A 27,369-nucleotide genomic window follows, 5' to 3' on the forward strand; every position below is an offset into this window, starting at 1 on the left:
CCCCTCCTGTACGACACATGTATGTATCCTGCATGTCCCCTCCTGTACGACACATGTATGTATCCTGCATGTCCCCTCCTGTACGACACATGTATGTATCCTGTATGTCCCCTCCTGTACGACACATGTATGTATCCTGCATGTCCCCTCCTGTACGACACATGTATGTATCCTGTATGTCCCCTCCTGTACGACACATGTATGTATGCTGTATGTCCCCTCCTGTATGACACATGTATGTATCCTGTATATCACCTCCTGTATGACACATGTATGTATCCTGCACGTCCCATCCTGTATGACACATGTATGTATCCTGTATGTCCCCTCCTTTATGACACATGTATGTATCCTGCATAACACATGTATGTATCCTGTATGTCCCCGTCTTTATGACACATGTATATATCCTGTATGTCCCCTCCTGTATGACACATGTATGTATCCCGCATGTCTCCTCCTGTATATCCCCTCTTGTATAACACATGTATGTATCTTGCATGTCCCCTTCTGTATAACACATGTTTGTATCCTGCATGTCCCCTCCTGTATGACACATGTATGTATCCTGTATATCACCTCCTGTATGACACATGTATGTATCCTGCACGTCCCCGCCTGTATGACACATGTATGTATCCTGTATGTCCCCTCCTTTATGACACATGTATGTATCCTGCATAACACATGTATGTATCCTGTATGTCCCCGTCTTTATGACACATGTATATATCCTGTATGTCCCCTCCTGTATGACACATGTATGTATCCTGCATGTCTCCTCCTGTATATCCCCTCTTGTATAACACATGTATGTATCCTGCATGTCCCCTCATGTATGACACATGTATGTATCCTGCATGTCCCCACCTGTATAACAAATGTATGTATCCTGCATCTCCCCTCCTGTATAACACATGTATGTATTCTGCATGTCCCCTCATGTATGACACATGTATGTATCCTGCATGTCCCCTCCTGTATAACAAATGTATGTTATCTGTATGCCCCCTTCTGTATGACACATGTATGTGACCTGTATGTCCCCCTCCTGTATGGCACATGTATGTATCCTGCATGTCTCCTCCTGCATATCCCCTCTTGTATAACACATGTATGTATCCTGCATGTCCCCTCCTGTATAACACATGTATGTGAACTGTATGCCCCCTCCTGTATGACACATAAATGTGACTTGTATAACACATGTATGTATGCTGTATGTCCTCCTTTTGTATGACACATGTATGTATCCTGTGTGCTGCCCCCCAGTACTATAGACCACTAGGTGCTGCTCCCAGTAGTATATATACCCCCTGTGCACCCCCCAGTAGTATATAGACCCCTTGTGTGCTGCCCCCAGTACTATAGACCACTAGGTGCTGCCCCTGGTAGTATATAGCCCCCTCTGTGCTCCCCCAGTAATATATACCCCCCGTGCAGCCCCCAGTAGTATATATATCCCCTGTGCTCCCACAGTAGTATATACTCCCCCTGTGCACCCACAGTAGTATGTATATCCCCTGTGCTCCCCCAGTAGTATATAGTCCCCCTGTGCATTCCCCATTAGTATACATACCCCCCTGTGCACCCTCCAGTAGTATATATATCCCCTGTGCTCCCCCCAGTAGTATATAATCCCCCTGGGCACCCCCCAGTAGTATATAGTCCCCCTGTGCACCCCCCAGTAGTATATATATTCCCTGTGCTCCCCCCAGTACGCTTTCCCAGTTATATATAACCCCTGTGCACCCCCCATTTATATATATATATATATATATATATATACCCTGTGCATCCCCCAGTTATATATATATATATCCCCTGTGCGCCCCCGAGTAGTATATAGCCCCCATGTGCGCTCCCTGTTATATATACCCCCCTGGACACTTCCCCAGTTATATATACCCCCTGTGCGCTCCCCCAGTTATATATATACCCCCAGTTATATACACTCACCGGCCACTTTATTAGGTACACCTGTCCAACTGCACGTTACCACTTAATTTCTCATCAGCCAATCACATGGCGGCAACTCAGTGCATTTAGGCATGTAGACATGGTCAAGACAATCTCCTGCAGTTCAAACCGAGCATCAGTATGGGGAAGAAAGGTGATTTGAGTGCCTTTGAACGTGGCATGGTTGTTGGTGCCAGAAGGGCTGGTCTGAGTATTTCAGAAACTGCTGATCTACTGGGATTTTCACGCACAACCATCTCTAGGGTTTACAGAGAATGGTCCGAAAAAGAAAAAACATCCAGTGAGCGGCAGTTCTGTGGGCGGAAATGCCTTGTTGATGCCAGAGGTCAGAGGAGAATGGGCAGACTGGTTCGAGCTGATAGAAAGGCAACAGTGACTCAAATAGCCAACCGTTACAACCAAGGTAGGCAGAAGAGCATCTCTGAACGCACAGTACGTCGAACTTTGAGGCAGATGGGCTACAGCAGCAGAAGACCACACCGGGTGCCACTCCTTTCAGCTAAGAACAGGAAACTGAGGCTAAAATTTGCACAAGCTCATCGAAATTGGACAGTAGAAGATTGGAAAAATGTTGCCTGGTCTGATGAGTCTCGATTTCTGCTGCGACATTCGGATGGTAGGGTCAGAATTTGGCGTCAACAACATGAAGGCATGGATCCATCCTGCCTTGTATCAACGGTTCAGGCTGGTGGTGGTGGTGTCATGGTGTGGGGAATATTTTCTTGGCACTCTTTGGGCCCCTTGGTACCAATTGAGCATCGTTGCAACGCCACAGCCTACCTGAGTATTGTTGCTGACCATGTCCATCCCTTTATGACCACAATGTACCCAACATCTGATGGCTACTTTCAGCAGGATAATGCGCCATGTCATAAAGCTAGAATCATCTCAGACTGGTTTCTTGAACATGACAATGAGTTCACTGTACTCAAATGGCCTCCACACTCACCAGATCTCAATCCAATAGAGCATCTTTGGGATGTGGTGGAACGGGAGATTCGCATCATGGATGTGCAGCCGACAAATCTGCGGCAACTGTGTGATGCCATCATGTCAATATGGACCAAAATATCTGAGGAATGCTTCCAGCACCTTGTTGTATCTATGCCACCAAGAATTGAGGCAGTTCTGAAGGCAAAAGGGGGTCCAACCCGTTACTAGCATGGTGTACCTAATAAAGTGGCCGGTGAGTGTATATCCCCCTGTGCACTCCCCCAGTTATATATATCCCCCTGTGCACTCCCCCAGTTATATATACCCCCCTGTGCACTCCCCAAGTTATATATACCCCCTGTGCACCCTCAGTAGTATATAGCCCCCCTGTGCCCTCCCCGAGTTATATATACCCCCTGTGCGCTCCCCGTTATATATACCCCCCTGTGCGCTCCCCCAGTTATATATATCCCCTGTGTGCCCCCCCCGTGGCAGCCCTAGTAGTATAGACCCCCGCTGTTTGCCCCCCCCCCCCCCGTTATATAGCCCCCTTTATGCTCCCCCCTCCCATATAGCAAATTACAAAAAAAAAACATACTCCCCTGGGTCTGCGCGTTTCTCTTCTCATCACTTCACCCTTGTGACCGCAGGCAGTGCTTTACCTGCGGTCACAAGAGGCCGCTCTCCCCTCTCATGGTGTCGGCGCTGCCTGCGGTCACAAGGGTGACTGACGGGGAGGAAGCCAATGGCTCCCGACCTGTCAGTGCCGCTGCTGCTGCCTTTACCTATGAGCGCTCGTTACGAGCGCTCATAGCTACAGTGCAGTGCGCAGCAGAAAGGGGGGGGCCTGCAGGGGGCGCCATGGATAGGTAACTTACCCATCCCGATGGCGCCCCCCTGGCAGGCTGGTGGCCGGAGCCCTGTGTGACCGCAATGGTCGCACAAAGCAAAGGCCGGCCCTGCGCAGGGTGGGCCCCTTTAACCAGTGGGCCTGGTGCACGTGCACCATGTGCCCTCTGGTTAAAGCGGCCCTGATGTATATTCCCTCCTGTATGCTGTATATCCCCTCCTGTATGACACATGGATATCCCCTCCTGTATGCTGTATACCCCCTCCTGTTTGCTGTATATCCCCTCCTGTATGCTGTATGACCCCTCTTGTATGACACATGTATATCCCCTCCTGTATCCTGTATATCCCCTCCTGTATGCTGTATATCCCCTCCTGTATGACATGTATATCCCCTCCTGTATCCTGTATATCCCCTCCTGTATCCTGTATATCCGCTCCTGTATGCTGTATATCCCCTCCTGTATGACATGTATATCCCCTCCTGTATCCTGTATATCCCCTCCTGTATCCTGTATATCCCCTCCTGTATGCTGTATATCCCCTCCTGTATGACATGTATACCCCCTCCTGTATGACATGTATATCCCCTCCTGTATCCTGTATACCCCCTCCTGTATGACACATGGATATCCCCTCCTGTATGCTGTATACCCCCTCCTGTATGCTGTATATCCCCTCCTGTATGACATGTATATCCCCTCCTGTATGACATGTATATCCCCTCCTGTATGACATGTATATCCCCTCCTGTATGCTGTATACCCCCTCCTGTTTGCTGTATACCTCCTCACACACTATAGCACTGAGCTCACATGTCACTCCTCACTCTCCAGCCCAGGAAGGAGGGGAGTGTGACTTCAGACCGTACCATGTGCGCTCAGCAGTGGGGGAGTTCTATGAACATATGAAATCTCTTATCATTTCTTCTATGGATTACGTATTGTTTTATAGGCTGATATGACGCGTGCAGTAATACACGGGGTGCACCTCTGTGGTAATGGTACATACAGCAGTAATGGCGGGAAGCTTCTGGCTCCTCCACACCCCGGGATCCCTGCACTGCTCTCTCCGGCCTCTGACCGCTGACTCTCCGGCCTGAGCTGCTGCAGCTGCTGTCACCATGAGTCGCATCTATCACGATAATGCCCTGCAGATCAAGCCGGTGCACGATGAGCGGCTGCCCGGGGACTGGGAGCCTGCCGTGTATCAGAGGTACGAGCGGGGCAGTGCTGGGGAGTGTAGGGACTGTACATAGGGGGAGGATGGGACTGTACATGGGGGGAGGATGGGACTGTACATGGGGGGAGGATGGGACTGTACATGGGGGGAGGATGGGACTGCACATGGGGGGAGGATGGGACTGCACATGGGGGAGGATGGGACTGTACATGGGGGGAGGATGGGACTGTACATGGGGGGAGGATGGGACTGTACATGGGGGGAGGATGGGACTGTACATGGGGGAGGATGGGACTGTACATGGGGGGAGGATGGGACTGTACATGGGGGGAGGATGGGACTGTACATAGGGGGAGGATGGGACTGCACATAGGGGGAGGATGGGACTGCACATAGGGGGAGGATGGGACTGTACATGGTGGAGGATGGGACTGTACATGGTGGAGGATGGGACTGTACATGGTGGAGGATGGGACTGTACATGGTGGAGGATGAGACTGTACATGGGGGGAGGATGGGACTGTACATGGGACTGCACATAGGGGGAGGATGGGACTGCACATAGGGGGAGGATGGGACTGTACATGGTGGAGGATAGGACTGCACATGGGGGAGGATGGGACTGTACATGGGGGGAGGATGAGACTGTACATGGGGGGAGGATGGAACTGTACATGGGGGGAGGATGGGACTGTACATGGGGGGAGGATGGGACTGTACATGGAGGAGGATAGAACTGCACATGGGGGAGGATGGGACTGTACATGGGGGGAGGATGGGACTGTACATGGGGGGAGGATGGGACTGCACATGGGGGGAGGATGGGACTGTACATGGGACTGCACATAGGGGGAGGATGGGACTGCACATGGGGGGAGGATGGGACTGTACATGGGGGGAGGATGGGACTGTACATGGGGGAGGATGGGACTGTACATGGGGGAGGATGGGACTGTACATGGGGGGAGGATGGGACTGTATATGGGGGGAGGATGGGACTGTACATGGGGGGAGGATGGGACTGTACATGGAGGAGGATAGAACTGCACATGGGGGAGGATGGGACTGTACATGGGGGGAGGATGGGACTGTACATGGGGGGAGGATGGGACTGTACATGGGGGGAGGATGGGACTGTACATGGGGGGAGGATGGGACTGTACATGGGGGGAGGATGGGACTGTACATGGGGGGAGGATGGGACTGTACATGGGGGGAGGATGGGACTGTACATGGGGGAGGATGGGACTGTACATGGGGGAGGATGGGACTGTACATGGGGGGAGGATGGGACTGTATATGGGGGGAGGATGGGACTGTACATGGTGGAGGATGGGACTGCACATGGGGGGAGGATGGGACTGCACATGGGACTGCACATAGGGGGAGGATGGAGCTGCTACATGGGACTGCACAAAGGGGAGGATGGAGCTGCTACATGGGACTGCACATAGGGGGAGGATGGAGCTGCTACATGGGACTGCACATAGTGGGAGGATGGAGCTGCTACATGGGACTGCACATAGGGGGAGGATGGAGCTGCTACATGGGACTGCACATAGGGGAGGATGGAGCTGCTACATGGGACTGCACATAGGGGGAGGATGAAGCTGCCTCCTGCTACATGGGACTGCACATAGCAGGGCTCCAGACTAAAAAATTTACCTGGGAGCCATTGGCTCCTAACCTGAAAAATTTAGGCGCCAAATAGAATATTTGGTCACCAACATTTTAAACCATGTAAAATTAATGTTATGTTACATGGGACTTACTGTGTGCAGAGGCCACGGCAGCTTCCTCCTCCTCCTCCTTTAGATTCTCTCTTTTCTTAGTTTGAAAATGTTCAACATGGAAACTTGCAACTTGACAACCATATCCAGTCTGACTCAGTACTTCAGCCTCACTTGGCTAGCCTTTTAATGAGGCTTACTCTTCTGAACTTGAACTTAAAGGGAACCTGTCACCCCCGGTGACGGGGTGACAGGCTCCCAACCCCCCGTTAAAACCCCCTATACTCACCTCATCGCGCCGGGTCCCGCTTCTGAAGATGGTCGGGTCACGGAGATCTCAGCCGCTGCAGCCCGGCGTGCGCTGAGAGATGAGTCCAACGCTCATAGAGAATGACAGAAGAGTCCAGCGCTCCGTCATTCTCTATGAGTGTTGGACTCATCTCTCAGTGTGCGCGCCGGGCTGCAGCGGCTGAGATCTCCGTGACCTGACCACCTCCAGAAGCGGGACCCGGCGGGATGAGGTGAGTATAGGGGGTTCTAACGGGGGGTTGGGAGCCTGTCACCCTGGCACCGGGGGTGACAGGTTCCCTTTAAAAGCTTGCAACAGTCTATACATACTGAGCTGGACTTATGACTGCAGCCATAGTGACCCCCCACAAGATGTGTATATAAATAGATATATCTCTCACCTAGTGACTAATGCAAGTGACCCCCTACAATACAGACACCTGAGGGGCCCTGATAATAATAATTGTGCATATATCTATCTCCCAGTGTCTGCAGCCAGTTTGCCCTACACTTATAGATGGCCCCCTCCCCTTATAGATGGCCCCCTCCCCTTATAGATGACCCCCTCTACCCCCATTATAGATTCCCCCTCCTCCCCCCCATTATAGATGCCCCCTCTTCTCCCCCCCTTATAGATACCTCCTCCCCTTATAGATGACCCCCTCTACCCCCATTATAGATGCCCCCTCTTCCCCCCCATTATAGATGCCCCCTCCTCCCCCCCATTATAGATGCCCCCTCCTCCTCCCCATTATAGATGCCCCCTCTTCTCCCCCCCCCCTTATAGATACCCCCTCCCCTTATAGCTAGCCCCCTCTCCCCCCCTTGAAGATGGCCCCTCTTCTCCCCCCATTATAGATGCCCCCCTTCTCTTCCCCCCATTATAGATGGCACTCTCTTCTCCCCCCATTATAGATGCCCCCCCTTTCCTCTATGCTAAGCAGTATTTAAAAAAAACAAACACACAAACTCACCTGACAACCCGCTCCCCCGGCGATCCTCTTCTTCTTCGGACGCTATCCCCGGCTGATGCGCGGCTGCCGGGGGTGTCCCATCCTATCCCCGGCAGCGCAGCGCATCAGTGAGCTCTCTGTACGCCGGGGCTGTGACTTCTGACACAGGAAGCGTCTCTGACGCGCGCTTCCTGTGCCGGAAGTCAGGGCCCCAGGCAGCTCACTGATGCGCCGCGCTGCCGGGGATAGGATGGGACACCCCCGGCAGCCGCGCATCAGCCGGGGATACTTAAAGAGACAGCGCGCCGCCGCCGGGGCCAGTCGCAAATGGGCCATTTGCAAAATATCAGTCGCATTGGCGACCATTTTGGTCGCCATCTGGAGCCCTGCATAGGGGAGGATAGAGCTGCCTCTTGCTGAATGGGACTGCACATAAGGGAGGATGGGGCTGCCTCCTCCTACATGGGACTGCACATAGGGGAGGATGGAGCTGCCTCTTGCTGCATGGGACTGCACATAGGGGAGGATGGGACTGCACATAGGGGGAAGATGGGACTGCACATAGGGGGAAGATGGGACTGCACATAGGGGGAAGATGGGACTGCACATAGGGGGAAGATGGGACTGCACATAGGGGGAAGATGGGACTGTACATAGGGGGAAGATGGGACTGTACATAGGGGGAAGATGGGACTGTACATAGGGGGAGGATGGGACTGCACATAGGGGAGGATCTCTGCTCTGATACTGTACAATAAACAGAACTTGCCTTAGAAGCTATTCTGTGCTGCCAGTATTAGGCCAGGGACACCCTGTGACACCATTGAGTGACAGCTGCTGTCCACAGTGACACATTTAGTTGTATGAATTCTTGTGGACTGCAGCTGTCAATCAGTAGTTACAGGGAATACGTGTATACAGCGGTACCTTGGCTTTTGGAAGGCAGTATGAGAACCCAGCAGTGTCTCCCCATAGGAAACATACTCTTATTAGGTGCCATGCCATATGCAAATATGCTTCATATAGGCATCAGGGCGGTCCTTGTCATCCACGTAGTCACAGCTGATGGGCTGTTATCTGCTGTAATCACGCCTCTGTCTAAATACGCCCTGATGCTTATATGAAGCATATTTTCAAATGGCGTGGGACCTAATAAGAGTATGTTTAGTTTTTCCTCTTTTTTTATAGTTTTTTTTTTTTCCATTTGCACACCTTTGTAAAGCTTAGATTGAGGCACATCAGACGTGTATTTCATGTATATTAGAGGGATTTTTAGTGCGCATCCGGGATCTACAGCTGATCATATCCAAAAGGTAGCTCTTATCCAAGTGCTATTTCTACTACTATACCATATACTGAGTGCTCAACCCAGCCGAGTGTGCACGTGTACTGCCATAGGGTAGGTGCACACTGAGCAATTTTGATAGAAAACTCTGTTTCCTGCTCGCAGACTGTGGCGCGTGCTCAGCTGCATTTATATTCTGGGGCAGGCTGAAATCCAGCATTCTAGTACTTGTTTCTGCTGGGATCCTCTTATATACATTGGATTTTTCCTGGGATTTGTCAAGTATGGATAGCTGGCCAATAGACCTAAATCGACTGAGCTGTGTATACCTTATTTTATAGTGGACCGGGCGTTCTTCTGGAAGGGGCACTAGTGGATTACTCTCGCCACACAGTCACTGATGTCAAAGGGAAGAAGGTGAGTAGACATTTATGAAGCCTGGTCTCAAAATGTTGCTACAGCACATGCTGCCCTTTGACATAGCCCCTTTAAATTTTTTCCAATTATGTTTTAAGCAGATATTTGGGGTGTTTTTTTTTTCTATTGCTCCATTGTATGTTAGCACAAAGTACTGACAAATAATGAATGAAATTGAATAGATGTATCCACTAAAATCTAAATTAAATTACTAAAGAGATTCCCTATGACATTCATATTGATAGCCTAGCCTTATGCTACGTTTACACGTATCGATAATTCGCCCGATCGTACGATTAACGATTTTGAAGTAACGATTTTTTTTTTATAACGATCAGCGTTTAGATGGAACAATATATCGTACAGAAAATTCATTTTGCGATCGCTTAAGCCTATCTCGCACATAGGAAAAATCAGTAAACAACTGTTTACACGGAACGATCTGCGAATTTTTTGCGAACGATCAACGATGATTTGTTAACATCTTCAAAGATCAAAATGAACGATTTTTAGCTAATCCCTTGATCGTTTGCTGCGTTTACACAGAACAATTATCGCTTAATGCGATCGTTATTGCGAAAATTCGCCCCATAATCATTCCATGTAAACATAGCATTAGGGTCCATTTACACAGAAAGATTATCTGACTGATTATCTGTAGGGATGGTCCGAACCTGCCGAGGTTCGGATTCGTATGAACCCGAACGCTCGGCAGCAGATTCTCGCTGTCTGCCAGCTCCGTGGAGCGGGCGGATACAGCGGGAGGAACACCTGGAAAACTGGAATACAGCCTATGGCTATGGCTGTATCCCAGTTTTCCAGGCGGTCCTCCCGCTGGATCCGCCCGCTCCACGGAGCGAGCAGACAGCGGGAAGACAACGGGAATCATTACCGAGGGTTCGGGTTCGTACAAACCCGAACCGAACTCGGTTCGGACCATACCTAATTATCTGCCAAAGATTTGAAGCCAAAGCCAGGAATGGATTTGAAAGAGAAAAAATGTCAGGCTTTCCTTTATGAACTGATCTCTGTTTATAGTCTGTTTCTGGCTTTGGCTTCAAATCTTTGGCAGATAATGTGTCAGATAATCTGTGTAAATGGACCCTTACAATAGGCCAGTGATGGCTAACCTTGACACTCCAGCTGTGGCAAAACTACAATTCCCGTTATGCCTGAACAACCAAAGATTTGGATTTGGCTGCCCATGTATGATGGGAGTTGTAGTCTTGAAACAGCTGGTGTGTCAAGGTTAGCCATCACTGCAATAGGCTATCAGTGAGGCTATCAGTGCCAAATTAGTGGGGGTCCAACCCAGGATAGGCCATCAATATAAAAGTCCTAGAAAACCCTTTAAAATATAAGTGTACCTAAACCTAAATAAAATGTATGACATCGTGGAGACATGCCACAAGTATGGATCAGCAGGTGTCTGGATGATGAGACCAACAATAATCACTTTAACAAAGGGGCAGAAGCATTGTGCCCTTGGTTATTGCTTAGATCTCCTTGGAAAGAGTGGAGTATGGGCCCAACAAATGCTCCGCACCCAGGCCCCCACCGATCCAAACTTCTGACATGATAAAAGTATGTTAAAAGTTCAGGTACACATGGTGTGTGGGGGGGGTGATTTACTAAGATCAGTCTGCTAGATTTATGTAGAGGTGTGTGCCTTTATATAAACCAGGCACATGTGAGCTGCCGTATTTCCAGCATCTGATTTATAAGAACTTTTGTATTATAGAAGAGGCTCTGTGGCGTGCAATAAAAATGTCTGGCAGCCTTCAGTCCAGAGGTCAAGTTTTCTTTTTTAAGAATGTAATGATTTTTTTTCTCTTTTTGCATATACTCTTTGTCAGTGGTTTTTAAGGCTCTCGATTTTGTAATAGTTTGTAGCAAACCTCTGTGAATAGCGCTGGATTCTGCTGGACTATTGATTGCTAGGGACAGGAGTGGGCTTTATAGATTGCACTAAGGAGGCTAGATTTACCCAAATAGTTCTCTCTTTATATTGCAGATGTCCTGCAGTCAGACGCCAGTGTGTTCTATTGATCTTTAGCTGTACAATTACATCTCCATGAGTTTGGAGAAGGCATGGTGAATACTGCGCCGCTGAGCTGGCGAGATCAATTCTACTGCTTACAAGCAATCGCTCCTCACTTTCCTGGTGTTCACTTGTCTGACGTGTTCTTTTTTTATTTCATTTTGTGCTGTTTGTTTTAGCCCCTTATTTGTTATGTTTTTGTTTCTATATGTATTAAGCTTGCGCTTTCTGAAACGTCTAAAACCCAACAGGATGCGAGTCAGTCAGAGATCAGGCTAGAGATGTTTTTGATGGAGCGTGGAAGCATAGTCTGTGTTCTGTGATAAAATGCACGCTCCGAGACGGAGGGAACAGAAGGGGTGTAATGATCCCTCTGACAAGTGAAATCAGATCTCCCACTACGGTTTTTGGGCTCTTCAAGCCGTCTGCAGCTTCACTTTGTGCCATTGACACATTAATAAGGCTGCGGCTTGCTGCAATCTTCTTATAAGATAGAATGATAACGTTACAGATTTGAGATGGCGGTGTGACAGTAAAAATATACGTGCGCTTCTCACTTCTAACAAATGCTATCAAGATGGAAATAAGAAGTTTGTCTCCCCTACAGTAATCGGCTAGGATCCCGGCTGCCTTCCTTTGGTGCCCTTCTAGGGTGCTCTCACACGTGTCGTTTTGATGCAGTTTTCAAAGGCATCTTAGAGTGGAATAAAAAGAAAAAAGAGAGAGAAGTAGAATCTTTCCTATATACTCCCCTTCCCTTTATGATCTCCTCCTGACATTATCTTCAATCTTCAAATACCTCCTCTGTAATATGACTTTTATGTGTGTGCTCTATATGACTGTCTTTTTTTCTTGACTTGTGGTATCCTAGGAACGATGGTATATTCTCTACATGAGACCAAACAAGATACATTGCAGGAAGTTTGACAGTAAAGGAAATGAAATTGAGCCTAACTTCAGTGACACTAAAAAGGTGAACACTGGCTACCTGCAGTCTTCTTACAGTAGGTATATTATATATATATAGAGTTTTATTCAATGATAGTACTAATGTAATTTCCCTATAATGTAAATGTTATTTATTCCAATAAAAATATAAGCATAGAGAAAGGGCAAGTGACCCCAGAACATAATATAATAAAACACACTGGTGATACAGTGATAAGGGGCAGAATATTAAAGTGTAACTGTCATACTGTTATTTAAATGTTTTTTACAGAAGTGATTTTGAGAAATTCTAATAGCTTTTATTAGACAAAAAGCCTCTTTTTGTACTCCAAAAAGCTGCCCCCCCCCCGCTCATTTCTTATCTGTGCATTATCAGGCAAAGCTGTCTTCATTACAGAGGAGCAAAGGGAAGATTTGCTGAGTCCATTATAACCTATGGAGGGGGGAGGTGGTCGAGGGGGATGTGTGAGGAGTAAGAGGAGGTAGGCAGCTGTGTAGTTTGAAAGCTGTCTGGGCACATACAATGCTGCATTCAAGGGTCGGAAAGGTTAAAGGTTATCTGGGAGCTTGGTGAGAGAAGATTGCCGGATGTAGTATTTTGCAGGACTGCCTTTTCTCCTCTCCATGCCCATTCACCCCCCTGGACCCCTCCACTCTCCATAGAGCATAATTGACACAGAAATCCTGCATCTTTTAAAGGGTGGGGGAGGTAGGAAAACAGCTATTTATTTGGCTTAATAAAACCTATTACAGAGTTTCTTAAAATCACTTATACCATTGATATTTATTGATTTCTGAAAAATGACATATAAATAACAGTTACGCTTTAAATGTGTTTTCTGACTACAAAAGAAAATTTCCAGGGGGCAGGGATTAGGAAGGAAATAAAACATATACCCATTTCTCTAGTCGCTTTCAGACCCCCCGCTGTCTGTCCCCTTTTCCCTTTTTACGTCTGTTTCCAAGGACATTTTTATTGTAATCAGAAACTCCTTTAGGCTATGTGCACACTGAGGAATTCTCGAGGAATTGAAGCAGAAAGTTTTCAGGCAGAATTCAAGCAGAATTTAAGCCCCCCATTGACTTCTATAGGATTCCTCTAGCAGATCTACAGCAGAAAATTCTGCTCTGAAATTCTGCAGTGTGAACAACAGAGCAGAAAACCCATTGGACACAATGGGACTTTGCTCTGTACATTTTTTACGGGAGGAATTTCAAGCTGAATTCCTCGCCTTTTCCTCAGTGTGCACATACCCTTAAAGTGTACCTATCATAGCGACACCCATGGCGATCGCTAGAATGAAGGGACAGACTTGCTCAGCAGCACACGCCCTGCCCCTTTTCTTCAGCTCTCACTGCTAAAGTAGCATTAGACGGAATTCTAATGGAGCCTATGGTCCTTCTGGTAGACACTATTGCTGGAAGTTCCATAGGGCTCCATTATAATTCCGTCTACCACTACTTTAGCAGTGAGAGCGGAGATGAGGGGCAGAGTGTGCTCTGTGCAGTTCTACCCCTTCCTTCTACCGATCGGCGGGGGTCTCAGCACCTGGACCCCGACTGACACAAAACTCATGTCATTATGACATGTCAGCGGTTTGTTTAAATGATAGGTATGCTTTAAATACAAGTGTACACTGCATAATCCACCTTGTGTGCTCTGCTGCGATCTGTGAGCTGTGGGCAGCTGGTCTTTACCCTTCCCCCTGTTATCTCTAAGGGTTTGTTCACACTGAGCAAATGTGGCGGAATTCCACGGCAGCCTGCCTCAGTGGAACAATGTTCCTCTGTGGGAGGGCTTGCGCACCACCACTCCTGCCTCTCTCTTCGCAAAGGGGCTCCTGCCCCTGCTCTGCGCAAATTGACATGTCAATTCTTTGAGCCAAGAGCGACGCACGCGGAGGCGACATTTGCTCAGTGTGAACATACCCTAAGGGTGCCTTCACACCTACCGTATCGCAGTAGAAAATTTAACTAAATGAATGAACACAGCACTAAATCCACACTTACAAATCTGCTGCGGATTTGCAGCGGATTTGACAGTGCGTATTTAATGCTGTGTTCATTCATTTAGTTAAATCTGCTGCGGATCCGCAGCGGATTTTCTACTGCGATACGGTAGGTGTGAAGGCACCCTAAGGCTGGGTTCACACTATGTATATTTCAGGCAGTATTTGGTCCTCATGTCAGGTCCTCATAGCAACCAAAACCAGGAGTGGATTGAAAACACAGAAAGGATCTGTTCACACAATGTTGAAATTGAGTGGATGGCCGCCATATAACAGTAAATAACGGCCATTATTTCAATACCACAGCCGTTGTTTTAAAATAACAGCAAATATTTGCCATTAAATGATGGCCATCCACTCAATTACAACATTATGTGATCATAGCCTTTCTGTGTTTTCAATCCACTCCTGGTTTTGGTTGCTATACAGCCTCACAAATACAGCCTCAAATATACATAGTGTGAACCCAGCCTAAGGGTGTAAAGCTAGTTCCATTTAAAGGAAAACTTTTAGCAGATTAGATTAATCTTACCTGCTTATAACTCCCTATTGTGCACTGTTCCTGTGCAGTTTGTAGTGTAATCCTGTGTCCAGTAAGGCTGTTTGGCGCACTTGTGGTGGGGCTACAACCCCCAGAGCACTGATCCGCTCGGCCAGCTCCTGTGATAACCATTAGAAGGGGTGGGCTGGTCGGGGCGGACCTGCCTTCTGGAGGTGGCGGTAGTCCTGCCCCCATTGCGCCAAACTGGCTTACCAGACACAGGATTACACTACAAACTGCACCGGAACGGCGCTGAGGATGAAGGTAAGAGACCTACCTGCATCCTCAGTGCCCCTTGCACAATAGGAAGTTGTCAGCAGGTTAGACGAATATATTTAATGCAAATGCTGGGATACGTCAAGCCGCATTAAAACAGATCCATAAACCCCCATATACTCAATAGAGATATGTTGAGAAATGTAGTGTATGTGTGATGGACAGTGTTAAATCACTTTAGGTCTTGGGAATACCCCTTTAACGTTTTGGTGCATGGTGGGAGATAAAACCAACAAAAGATATAACTGACTGCTGGACGATCGTTTGGCCATCTGTTATTGAAGGTGTATGGGGGCCTTTGAGATGCCGAACTCACCGTCACCAGATGATGTCAGGGGGGGAAAGGGTCAGGAGTTATGGATTTTCCATGCCCTTGCCCATTGTTCTTAAAGGGATAAGCATCGCTAGAGCAGTCTTGCAGCGGTTAAGCCCTTCTTAGCCATGCCAAGCATGTGCATGGGGGGGGGGGGGCCTCAGGATAGATACTAGAGGTTGTACAGTAGGGAATAGTAATGGGTAGGCGTCCCACCTTTCTGCTTTTATATGCAACCTCAGTCTTCCTTCCACTCACATAAAACTATAATGTAAAACATTCACCATAGCCCAAATATTGAACATAGAATATTGAGTTTGGTATCTTTTGGAGACTATGATGATACCAAGAGCTAAGCTCTGTATCGTAATATGTCATGTTTCTGCATTTAAAATATTAGATATGGCATATTACAAGTGTCTCGGACAGTGAAATAGTTAAACTGTAAGTTTTGAAAGAGAATGAGCTGATCCTGTTGGATAGCTGTTAGGTTATTAAAGCAAACTTTCTTGGTGTTTACCAAACTTATATAATTTCCTTTTTCTCTTAGCCAAGTGTCAAGGAGGTGGAGCCAAACTGTTATTGTGCCACAGCCTGACATGCCTAAACACTTGCTCTCATCTTTCTGCACCTCCTTGACTGATGTAGAGGGCGTGTTACATCAGTAAAGGGGTGCTGGAGATAAGGCCAAGCATGGAGGCATGTCCGGCTGTGGCACTTGAGCAGCTTGGCTCTTGGCTAAGAAGATACAGTTTGCTTTTATACCCTAACGGCTATCCAACAGTGACTGTAGTTTCTAATGAAAAATACAGCTGGCAGATTTCTGAAATATAAGATATCTTAATGATTTACATAACTATACGTCCTTCACCAGAGGTGGAAGCGAAGGGTGAAACAGACAGACTGCAGCCAGAGGAACTGAAACGTCTTGTTAACAAGGAGGAATTAATGAAAATCAGTCTGAAGTTAACCCCCAAGGATTGCGTTGCATTTTGGTTGCCAGAAGCTGAAATGGAGAAGACTGAACTAGAGTTTGGTGAACAATTAAGATTGAAAACCTTGGGAGATGGACCTTTTATATGTAAGACTGTTGCTTTAATATAGAATATGCAGAAACTGTTCAAAAACAGTATCTTGGATTCATGGGTTTCACGCTATTGTTAGTTGAAAATTAATAGCGTGACATTGTGATCTTACTGCAGAGAGGCCTGCGGAGCCTTTCTTATGAGTCTCAGAACACGGGAATAGCCAGATACCCCTTCAGGAAAGGACCTAGCAAAGGGATGGCTATTGCAGGAAGACCACCAAAACCACCATATTAAGTGGCCCCTTCAGTCAGTATCCAATTCAATTATGAGTCTGATGATATGATCAGGGAAATGCCAAAGAAAATCTTTTGACATCTCAGAGATAAGGTTTTGATTGGTCAGGGTCTCTGTGATCTGTTGATATAACTGGGTACTTATCTTCCCATTACCTGAAATCTCTGACTCCCTGTACAAGAAAAGCCTCATAGACTTATAACATTTTACGTCCTTTCTCCTCAGTAGCACGTCCCTCCTACACCTCTCGCACTGCAAAAGTGAACAAGCGCAGAGGCTGCTGTAATCACATGACCTCATGTTATATAATAACAGAAACAGCCTGTTTGAGTAGGATATTTAGATTATTATCCAGGCTAAGGACAACAAACTTTGTTTCCCTGTGGTTTACCACCAAGCATGATCCTCTTACAACTAATGGAAAATGTCATTGGTGGATGAGGGCAATATAGAAATAACAGTATAAGGGTGCCTTCACACCTACTGACTCGCAGCGTTAATAACGCTGCAAGTCGGCTAGGTCCTGGCAGATTACTTTCACTACTTTCACTATGTAATTCTGCCGGCCGCTTAACCCCTTCAGCTGCCGCCGGCTTCCGCTCTGTATACATTACTTCTCCTCGCTGCACGAGGTCCCAGCGTGCTGCTCTACCGCCCGGCCAATCAGTGGCTGCGGCTGGGCAACTTAGGCCAGGTAATGCATGCAGTGAGGACAGGTAATGTATACAGAGCGGGAGCCGGGCGGCAGCTGAAGGGGTTAAGTGGCCATTCAGACCGCTGTGTGTATGTAGTAAAAGTGATCTGCCAGGACCTAGACAACTTGCAGCGTTATTAACGCTGCAAGTCTGTACGTGTGAAGCTACCCTAACGATGCTTTAAGTTGTGGAATTTGCTGGCATTCCACCTTTGACAAATTTGTGCTGTATAAACATGGTCTTTTAGGAGCTTTAAAAAAAATAGCGCAGATTGTGGCCCGATATTTAGTTTTCTGTTTTATTAATCTTGTAGTGCAGCAATAAATAATAAATTTTTCTATCCTTTAGTTTCCTTGGCAAAGGTTGACACTGGGACAGTAACAAAATGTAATTTTGCTGGAGATGCTCAGACTGGAGCTTCCTGGACAGACAACATAATGGCCAATAAATCTCGCAGTGCTGAGCCTACATCCGAGGCCCGTGGTCAGGGTGATGGAGCTGAAGATGACGAATGGGTATGAAAATACTTATGTTCCAATAACCTATATACCTTTAAAGAGGTTGGCCACTTAAAAAACATAAATACTACTACTATATACCCCAACATGAAACATTACCTATGTAAGTTATTCCCATCCATTAGTGCCCCACATGTTAGCCAGCCCCCTCCAATAGTGCTCCACATGGTAGTCGGCTTTACCCACACTCCAGGAAAATGGGCCAAACTTACGTCGGGGGGAGATTAACGTTATAGCGGCGGCCGTCGGTAAAGGGGATTACCGGTGCCGCCGCCGCCTTTCATCTCCCCCCGCCGTGAATCCACGGTGGGGGGAGATGAAATAAGTGTATATCAGACCCCAGATCAGACCCCCCTAGTGCCCCGATAACTAACCCCCCTCCCCCGGCGGCCATCATTTCCAAGATGGCCGCCGCCATCCCTGCGAACAAACGATGTTTGTTCGCTGGGATGGAAAAGTTTAAATGAATGAAAGCCCCATGCTCTCCGCCACCGGAGGTAGCGGAGAGCATGGGGCAGTCATCAGGGACCCCCCTGTGGGGTCCCGGTACAAGCGATCAGCGGTATATACTATATACCGCTGATCGCTTGTACCATGTGCCGCCGGCACTTTTGATCCCCTGTCACCATAAATGATTGGTGACAGGGGATAAAAAGTGATGTCCCCCCACCCCCCAAGTCGCCCCCCAGTCACCTCCCCCTTCCCCATATACTCACCTGATCCTAGAGCTCCGTCCTCCTCGACGTCCTGGCTGGTTATGAAGTGCGCATGCGCTTCACAACCAGCCAACTCTGGAAAATTTAAAGTGACAGAGACCAATTTGGTCTCTTTCACTGAACTATGATTACTGTGAAACAAAATATCACAGTAATCATAGTAATACAGTGAAAATGAATGTGTAAAGTACAAAAAGTGAAAAAAAAAGTAAAAAAAACATACAAAAAATAAAACACACACTTTTTTATTATAGTAATAATTGCAGTTTACTCCCAAATTACCCCTAACCCTACCCCAGATTACCTGTAACCACCGCACGTTGCCCGTAACCACCGTACGTTGCCCGTAACCACCGCACATTGCCCGTAACCACCCCAAATTGCCAGTGACCCCCTCCAGATTGCCCGTAACCACCCCAAATTACATGTACCCACCCCAGATTACCTATAAGCACTTCAGTTTAGCAGTAACAATCCCAGATTGTCTGTAACCCTTCCAGGTTGCACATAACCCCCCAGGTTTCCCGTAATCACGCCAGATTACATGTAACCCCCCCCCCCCCCCAGATTGCACGTTGCCTCTGACCACGCCACGTTGCCTCTGACCACGCCACGTTGCCTCTGACCACGCCACGTTGCCTCTGACCACGCCACGTTGCCTCTGACCACGCCACGTTGCCTCTGACCACGCCACGTTGCCTCTGACCACGCCACGTTGCCTCTGACCACGCCACGTTGCCTCTGACCACGCCACGTTGCCTCTGACCACGCCAAATTGCCAATGACCCCCTCCAGATTGCGGTGCCCATGCCAGATTACAGGTATCCACCCCAGATTGCCTATAAGAACTTCAGTTTATCCGTAACCACCACACGTTGCCCGTATCACACCCCAGATTGTCTGTAAACACTGCAGGTTGCCCGTAACCACCCCACGTTGCCCGTAACCACCCCAGATTGGCTGTAAGCACAGCAGGTTTCCCGTAACCAGCCCACGTTGCCTGTAACCACCCCACGTTGCCTCTGACCACCTCACGTCGCCTCTGACCAGGCCACGTTGCCTCTGACCACCGCAGGTTTCCTCCGACCACCGCAGGTTGCCTCTGACCACTGCATGTTGCCTCTGACCACCCCAAATTGCCAATGACCCTCTCCAGATTGCGGTAACCATGACAGATTACAGGTACCCACCTGAGATTACCATTCAGTTTATCCGTAACCACCCCACATTGCCCGTAACCACCCCACGTTGCCCGTAACCACCCCAGATTGTCTGTAACCACCCCAGGTTGCCCGTAACCACCCCAGGTTGCCCGTAACCACCCCAGGTTGCCCGTGACCACCCCATGTTGTCCGTAACTACCTCAGGTTGCCCATAACCACCCCAGGTTGCCCGTAACCACCCCACATTACCTGTAATCTCATTTATTTTATTTTAGTAACTGCGCTATTCTAATAACCATTACTAGCTGCGGTTTTGCTCCAGCAAATTGGCGCTCCTTCCCTTCTGAGCCCTGCTGTGTGCCCATACAGGGGTTTATGCCCACATATGGGGTACCGTTTTACTCAGGAGAACCTGAGTTACAGATTTTGGGGTACGTTTTCTCTCCTGTTCCTCGTCAAATTGAGAAATTTCAAACTAAACCAACATATTATTGGAAAAATTTGAGTTTTTCATTTTTACTGTCTACTTTTGAATACTTTCCTCTAATACCTATGGGGTCAAAATGCTTACCACACCCCAAAATGAATTCTTTGAGGGGTGCACTTTCCAAAATGGGGTGACTTATGGCGAGATTTTACTTTGATGGCACTACAGGGGCTCTGCAAACGCACCTGGCGCTCGGAAACTTCTGCAGCAAAATCTGCATTAAAAAAGCTAATTGGCGCTCCTTCTCTTCTGAGCCCTCCTGTGTGTTCATACAGTGGTTTACGCCCACATATGGGGTACCATTGTACTCAGGAGAACCTGCGTTACAAATTTTGGGGTACTTTTTTTCTCTTGTTCCTCGTGAAATTGAGAAATTTCAAACTAAACAAACATATTATTGGAAGAATTCGAGTTTTTCATTTTTACTGTCTTCTTTTAAATACTTTCCTGTAATACCTGTGGGGTCAAAAAGGTCACCACACACCAAGATGAATTCTTTGAGGGGTGCACTTTCCAAAATGGGGTGACTTATGGGGGGTTTTCTCTCTGCTGACACTACAGGAGCTCTGCAAACACACCTGGCGCTCGGAAACTTCTTCAGCAAAATCTGCATTGGAAAAGCTAATTGGTGCTCCCTTCCTTCTGAGCCCGGCTGTGTGCCCATACAGTGGTTTACGCCCACATATGGGGTACCGTTGTACTCAAGAGAACCTGCGTTACAAATTTTGGGGTGCTTTTTCTCTCATTTTCCTTTTGAAAATGAGAAACTTTAATCTAAACGTATATATTATTGGAAAATTTTAATTTTCCATTTTTTTACTGCCTAATTGTGAATACTTTCCTCCAGCCCCTGTAGGGTTAAAATGCTCATTATACCCCTAGATTAATTCTTTAAGGTGTGTAGTTTCCAAAATGGGGTCACTTATGGGGGTTTTCAGGATACCAGACTTCTAAATCCATTTAAAAAAAGAACTGGTCCCTAAAAAAATCAGTTTTGGAAACTTTCACGAAAATGTGATAATTTGCTGATGAATTTCTAAGCCCCGTAACACCCTAAAAAAGTAAAATATGTTTACCAAATTATGCCAGAATAAAGAAGACATATTGGTAATGTGACTTAGTAACTAATTTATGTGCTACGACTTTCTTTTTTTAGAAGCAGAGAATTTCAAAGTTCATAAAATGCAAATTTTTTAAAATTTTCATGATATTTTGATGTTTTTCACAAAAAACACACAAAGTAGTGACCAAATTTTGCCACTAACATAAAGTGCCATATGTGACGAAAAAACAATCTCAGAATCGCTAGCATACGTTAAAGCATCACTGAGCTATAAGAGCATAAAGTGAGACAGGTCAGATTTTGAAAAATTAGCCTGGTCATTAAGGCCCAAACTAGCTGCAGCACGAAGGGGTTAAAGGGGTAGTCCACCCAAAAAATTTTTCTTTCAAATCAACTGCTACCATGAAGTGCCAGAGATTTGTAATTTACTTCTATTAAAAAATCTCAAGCCTTCCAGTACTTATCAGCTGCTGTATGCCCAACAGGAAGTTGTATTATTTCCAGTCTGGAGAGCAGGAGAGGTTTTCTATGTTGATTTGCTCCTGCTTTGGACAGTTCCTGACATGGACAGAGGAGGCAACAGAGAGCACTGGGTCAGACAGGAAAGAAAACACCACTTCCTGCTGGACACACAGCAGCTGATAAGTACTGGAAGACTTAAGTTTTTTTAATAGAAGTGAATTACAAATCTCTGGCACTTTATGGTACCAGTTGATTTGAAAGAAATTTTTTTTGGGTGGACTACCCCTTTAAAGAAGTATTGTCAGCATTGTTTACATAGTCATTTGTAATTCCAAATGCCTTTTACTTGGAACAGTTTTAAGAAACTGTATTCTTTACATTATTTGCCTTTGTCTGCTGAAGAACATGGATTGATGGCTTGGTCATCACATAATGTTACTAACATAGCGTAGATAACACTATTGTCTTACATTTCATATTATATTATATAAAAAAAGTTATCTGTTGTCTGCTATTCCCATGAAGGGTTTAGTAGCCAGAACTGCTGTGTCTTTGAAACCAGCAATAATATGTGTAATATAACAATGTATATATTTCTCAAACCTGTTCATAAGTTAAAAAAAAAACAATACAAAAAGTTGAGTTCTGTATGTAAAGTGCTCCATTACAAGCAATGTTGTTTGGGGATAATACTTCTGCACATAGAACAGTCAGTGGAACATGCAACAATTTGTTTTTCATGTAAAGTCGGAGGCATATGGTAGATAACACTTGCTCTACAGTGGAAGCTATTTATAACTCCATGTGCATGAGCTTTTATACAAAGCAAAATAGCGTAGTCTACTGAGATATTCTAATGGTGAATTCCATTGTAAATCATTGGGATCTGTTAGGGTGTTTTGACATCCATCATATAGCCTCATATATGATACTAGTGTGAATACAAGTGGCCATTGTCTAGGTATTAAAAAAAATTACAGCATAAACATGACAAGTTTTTCCCCTAACATCTGTAGCTCTGGCACAACTGCTATGACTTTGAGAGATGGGCCTTGGAGTGTGCCCCACCAAAAAGGAGCATTTTATTGTTTAGCTGTTAGGTAGATAACCCCTTTAATTTAAACAATATTTTTATTCTGTTTAGCCACATGTGCTTTGCTTATACTGTAATGCCTCTTGTCCAATGTTTGTCTATTTATTTTACAGGATGACTGAAGTACTTGCTGGTTGGTTGGTCAGTACAGCACCCAAACGTGATCCAGCCTCTTCCCTTGCTGAACATATAGACCAATTGTTTCTTCGACGGGCCTTTCTGATGCAACCATTTCCAAAATCTACAAATTCTCAAGGACAACACAAATTGTGGCCTGTTTGCCTATTTAGCATTGGCAGAGCAGGTGTGGTCCTTCCGTGGACTAGTCCTTCATTTTATGTGATCTTTATGCAATGATGTAATGGACTGTTTAGTTTCTGTTAGATGGATGTGCCAATGATGGGGTTATAACTTACAGCTAGGTTTACATGTTGCAGAACACAAATGTGCTAAGGTGTTCTTCACTACTTGTCCTTGGCAGTCACATTAAAGAAATTATCCAGCGCTACAAAAACATGGCCACTTTTCCCCCTACTGTTGTCTCCAGTTCAGGTGCGGTTTGCAATTAAGCTCCATTTTCTTCAATGGAACTGAGTTTCAAAACCCCGCCCAAACTGGAGACAACAGTAGGGGGAAAGTGGCCATGTTTTTGTAGCGCTGGATAACCCCTTTAAGCAAGTTTTACGTCAAGTTTTTTTTTAGCAGAATAAAGAAGTAGGAGTCCTTGAGCTGTAAAAAATCTGTGTATGAAACCACCCTTGCATTTGATTTGCATTATTGCTGTAGCTGGAAGTGCCAGTCCTACATGGGATATATCATATTATTGTTTACTGGAAGTGTTTTTGATAGCAGACTGGAGCTGCACTTCTTTGCCCAGTGTATAAGGTGGCACTTATATATCATATACAATATTATTTCTTCTATACAATGCTGTGGTGTTTACTTTTAGTTGACGACTTAGCCCTGCAATGAGGAACATTTCTGTATTATAACTTTTTTTTTTTTTTGTATTTCTACGTTCGGAATTTTTCTTTTTTTATTTTAATGACATGATTCTAAAAGAAAAAAAGTAATGTATCTACACTAAATGTGTTTGTGCAATGATATTCTGTTATATTTTTCTATAAAAATATACAAAGTAAATAAATCACTTATACACTGAACCTTCTCTTTATTTAATTATCCAATGAATAAAGCTACATTTACAATTTCTGTAGTTTTGTTCATAATTCTGGATCCACAATTACTGACAGCACTACAGACCCATTCATTTGAACGTGTCCATATGCCCTTGCCGCAAAGAAAACAGGCAGGTGCTAATTCAGACTTGCAAATGTGGCATGGATGACTATTCTTTAATAAATAGGTCTGTGCTTTGCAGACAACTAAAGATGCAGCTTTGTAATGCAGTCCGCAATTGTGAGTCAACGATCTCGATACGGACGTGTAAATGAGGCCTTGGGCTGAGTCCAGGTGTAGCTGGTAATTTTAAATGCATGTTTTTACAATAAATACACCAGAAGGAAAAAAAAAAATATATCAAAAGTCAAAACCCCAAATAAATCTTTCCAAAAGATCCTTGAAAATACAGCATTTTAGTATGCGTTCACATGTAGTGTTCACAGCAAGTTTGATGCAGCATTCTTTTGGCTTTACTCCTGGTTTCATTTAACAGTCCTGTTTCGTAAGTTTAGCTTCCAGGACAGCACCACATAATAATTATGGCATGCAGACAAAACCGTGCCTGCATGCAATGATTGCAATGTGGTTGAGGATAACTAGCTGATTGGTGGAGGTCCGACCACTCGGACCACCACCCATCCGGAGAACAGAGATAAAATGGCCCCCAAGCGTGCAGGGCCAGTACACAATTTAGATTTCCTAACATTGTCAAGCACTGAACTCTAAATCCACCCATTTTGTACAAATCTCTTCAGAATTTGGTCCGGATTTACCAGTGCAGATTTGCATGTGAAAATGTGGATTTTCTGCTGAGGAAAATCAACAGCATTTTTGTCTTGCAATATACAGCATATCCAAATCATAATCCATGAATTTCTTTACAGGATTCCTGTACATCGACTGCCTTGTATAACGTCTTGTAATATATCCTGGCCAAATGTATGTCAAATGGACATGCAGGTGTTGTTGGCAGTCACATGGATTTTTTCATGCTTCATTCATATAGATTGCAATCTATAGATTTCTGCAACAAATCTGCTGGGCGTGAGCCATAAAATCAGTCCTTATTTTTTAGTTCAAACACTGCCCACTAGATGGTGCCATCTACATACCATCTAAAATAAACATGGTACATTCTCATTCTGATTCTAACAGCTGACACTTTGTTATAGTCCCATCCAGTATAAATTATACATCCATCCAAAATCCCTGTGTTGTACTCAGGGCCGGATTAAAGGGAGGGCACAAAGGGCACGAGTTCCGGGTTCAGGCTGGTGTATATCAGGGCCAGCGTCAGCACTTGGCTTACTCTGGCCCCCAGGGGCGGGTGCTGCTTACCCTGAGTCGGGGGGGGGCAGGAGCCAGGAGGGGTCTGTGCTAAGTTGCCTACAGTAAGCTGCCATATGTATAGATCACGGTATAGTTTAATTTTTTTTTTTTTTGGGGGGGGGGGGGGGGAGTGGGGGCCTCCAACTAAATTGTCGCCCGGGGCGTCCACCAACCTTAATCCGGCCCTGGTTGTACTTGAATACGTATGAGAACATTTGATAGCTTCCATTATAGCATCTTGCATTTTTCCCTTGATAATACACTTCTGCTAGAAAGCCCTCCCCCTCCCCCAAAAAAGTACACATACCTGTGTACCTCAAAGTAATTAGAAAATTGTAGTCCATGCCCTGTAACCTAAAAAGTAAAGTTATGCCGATGTAAATTTAAAGCAATTTTTTTTGCCTATGGATAGAAATATGGGCACATTATTTTTGTATGCAGACTAAAGCACAGTAATGTTAACAAGCAGTGTCCCCTGCAGACTGCTGACTGATCATACAGTAGGTACTGCAGGACAATAACAGCACCATAACTCCTATGTGCGGTGAAACTAGTTACAGGGTCAGCATGTGTGTTATACAGCAGCTACCATCTCCCCCAATAAAAGAGACTCTCTTATTGGTTCTCTAGGGTGATAGTAAACTAGCAATCTGCAGCTCTCATGATGAGGGGGTGAGTGAGCTGGGTTTTTAAAGGGGTTATCCAGCGCTACAAAAACATGGCCACTTTCCCCCTTCTGTTGTCTCCAGTTTCGGTGGGGTTTTGAAACTCGGTTTCATTGAAGTAAATGGAGCTTAATTGCAAACGACACCTGAACTGGAGACAACAGTAGGGGGAAAAGTGGCTATGCATACCGATATCTTAAAAAAAAAAAAAAAAAAAAAAAGGGCCAGGAGCAGAACACTTATCATTGTGACAGGTGTTCTGCATCTTACAGCATGCAGCATCTTGGCAAATGCTGCTTACAGTCTGCATGGCATCCACACTTAACCCTTTGTGTGCCAGACTGAACAATGTAGCCCCCTGTCGGTTAAAGTGTCTGTACCACCAGGCCCAGGCTGAAGCACTGGAGGCGGGCCGACCCACCCTTAGTGGGAAGAAACTCCAGCCCCTCCATGACGTGACTCCATTAAAATCAATGAAACCCTGTCATAGAGGGGCTAGGGTTTCCTCCCACTAAGGGTGGGTCGGCCCGCCTCCAGTGCTTCTGCCTGGGCCTGATGGTACAGTCACTTTAAGTGAGGATGCATGTCATCCTCACTTAACCCCATAGGGGCCACATTGATGACAAAATGTACCCATCCCAGCAAGGAAGGGGTTAAGTGCTCCCCTTCCTTGCCGAGAGTGGTTGCAGTGCTGGGGGGAGAAGGGGGGCCCTATTGATACTCACCACAGATGTCTTCTGTCTTCACTGGAGCCTGGCACACTGAGATACAAGTGTGCCAGGCTCTGCCTCTTCAAAGCTAAACACAGTTAATCAGCAGCTGCAGATTCATACACTGTTGAAATTGATTAGATGGCCTTTATCCGTTGCATTATTTTAAAATAATGGCCGTTGTTTTGAAGTAACAGCCGTTATTTGCCATTAAATGAC

At 46.1% G+C, this 27,369-nt stretch overlaps 1 protein-coding gene across 1 annotated transcript; it reads left to right on the plus strand.

The window, feature by feature from the left end:
• Window positions 1–4,757: 4,757 nt before the first annotated feature.
• ARPIN (actin related protein 2/3 complex inhibitor) lies at window positions 4,758–23,831 on the plus strand. The gene is made up of 6 exons (XM_069984387.1): window positions 4,758–4,977; window positions 9,542–9,617; window positions 12,530–12,662; window positions 16,620–16,826; window positions 18,111–18,277; window positions 23,378–23,831. Exons 1-6 carry the CDS (start codon window positions 4,886–4,888, stop codon window positions 23,384–23,386), a joined length of 684 nt encoding a protein of 227 aa, XP_069840488.1. The 5' UTR covers window positions 4,758–4,885; the 3' UTR covers window positions 23,387–23,831.
• The last annotated feature ends 3,538 nt before the right edge of the window (window positions 23,832–27,369 follow it).

The sequence above is a fragment of the Dendropsophus ebraccatus genome, chromosome 1 (assembly GCF_027789765.1).
Source record: "Dendropsophus ebraccatus isolate aDenEbr1 chromosome 1, aDenEbr1.pat, whole genome shotgun sequence".
NCBI classification, from domain to species: domain Eukaryota; kingdom Metazoa; phylum Chordata; class Amphibia; order Anura; family Hylidae; genus Dendropsophus; species Dendropsophus ebraccatus.

Coding starts and splice junctions, on each gene's coding strand:
- ARPIN (XM_069984387.1), top strand. CDS start 4,886: ATGAGTCGCATCTATCACGATAATGCCCTGCAGATCAAGCCGGTGCAC. Junction 9,618..12,529: donor CTGATGTCAAAGGGAAGAAG/GTGAGTAGACAT, acceptor GTGGTATCCTAG/GAACGATGGTATATTCTCTA. Junction 16,827..18,110: donor GGGAGATGGACCTTTTATAT/GTAAGACTGTTG, acceptor TCTATCCTTTAG/TTTCCTTGGCAAAGGTTGAC.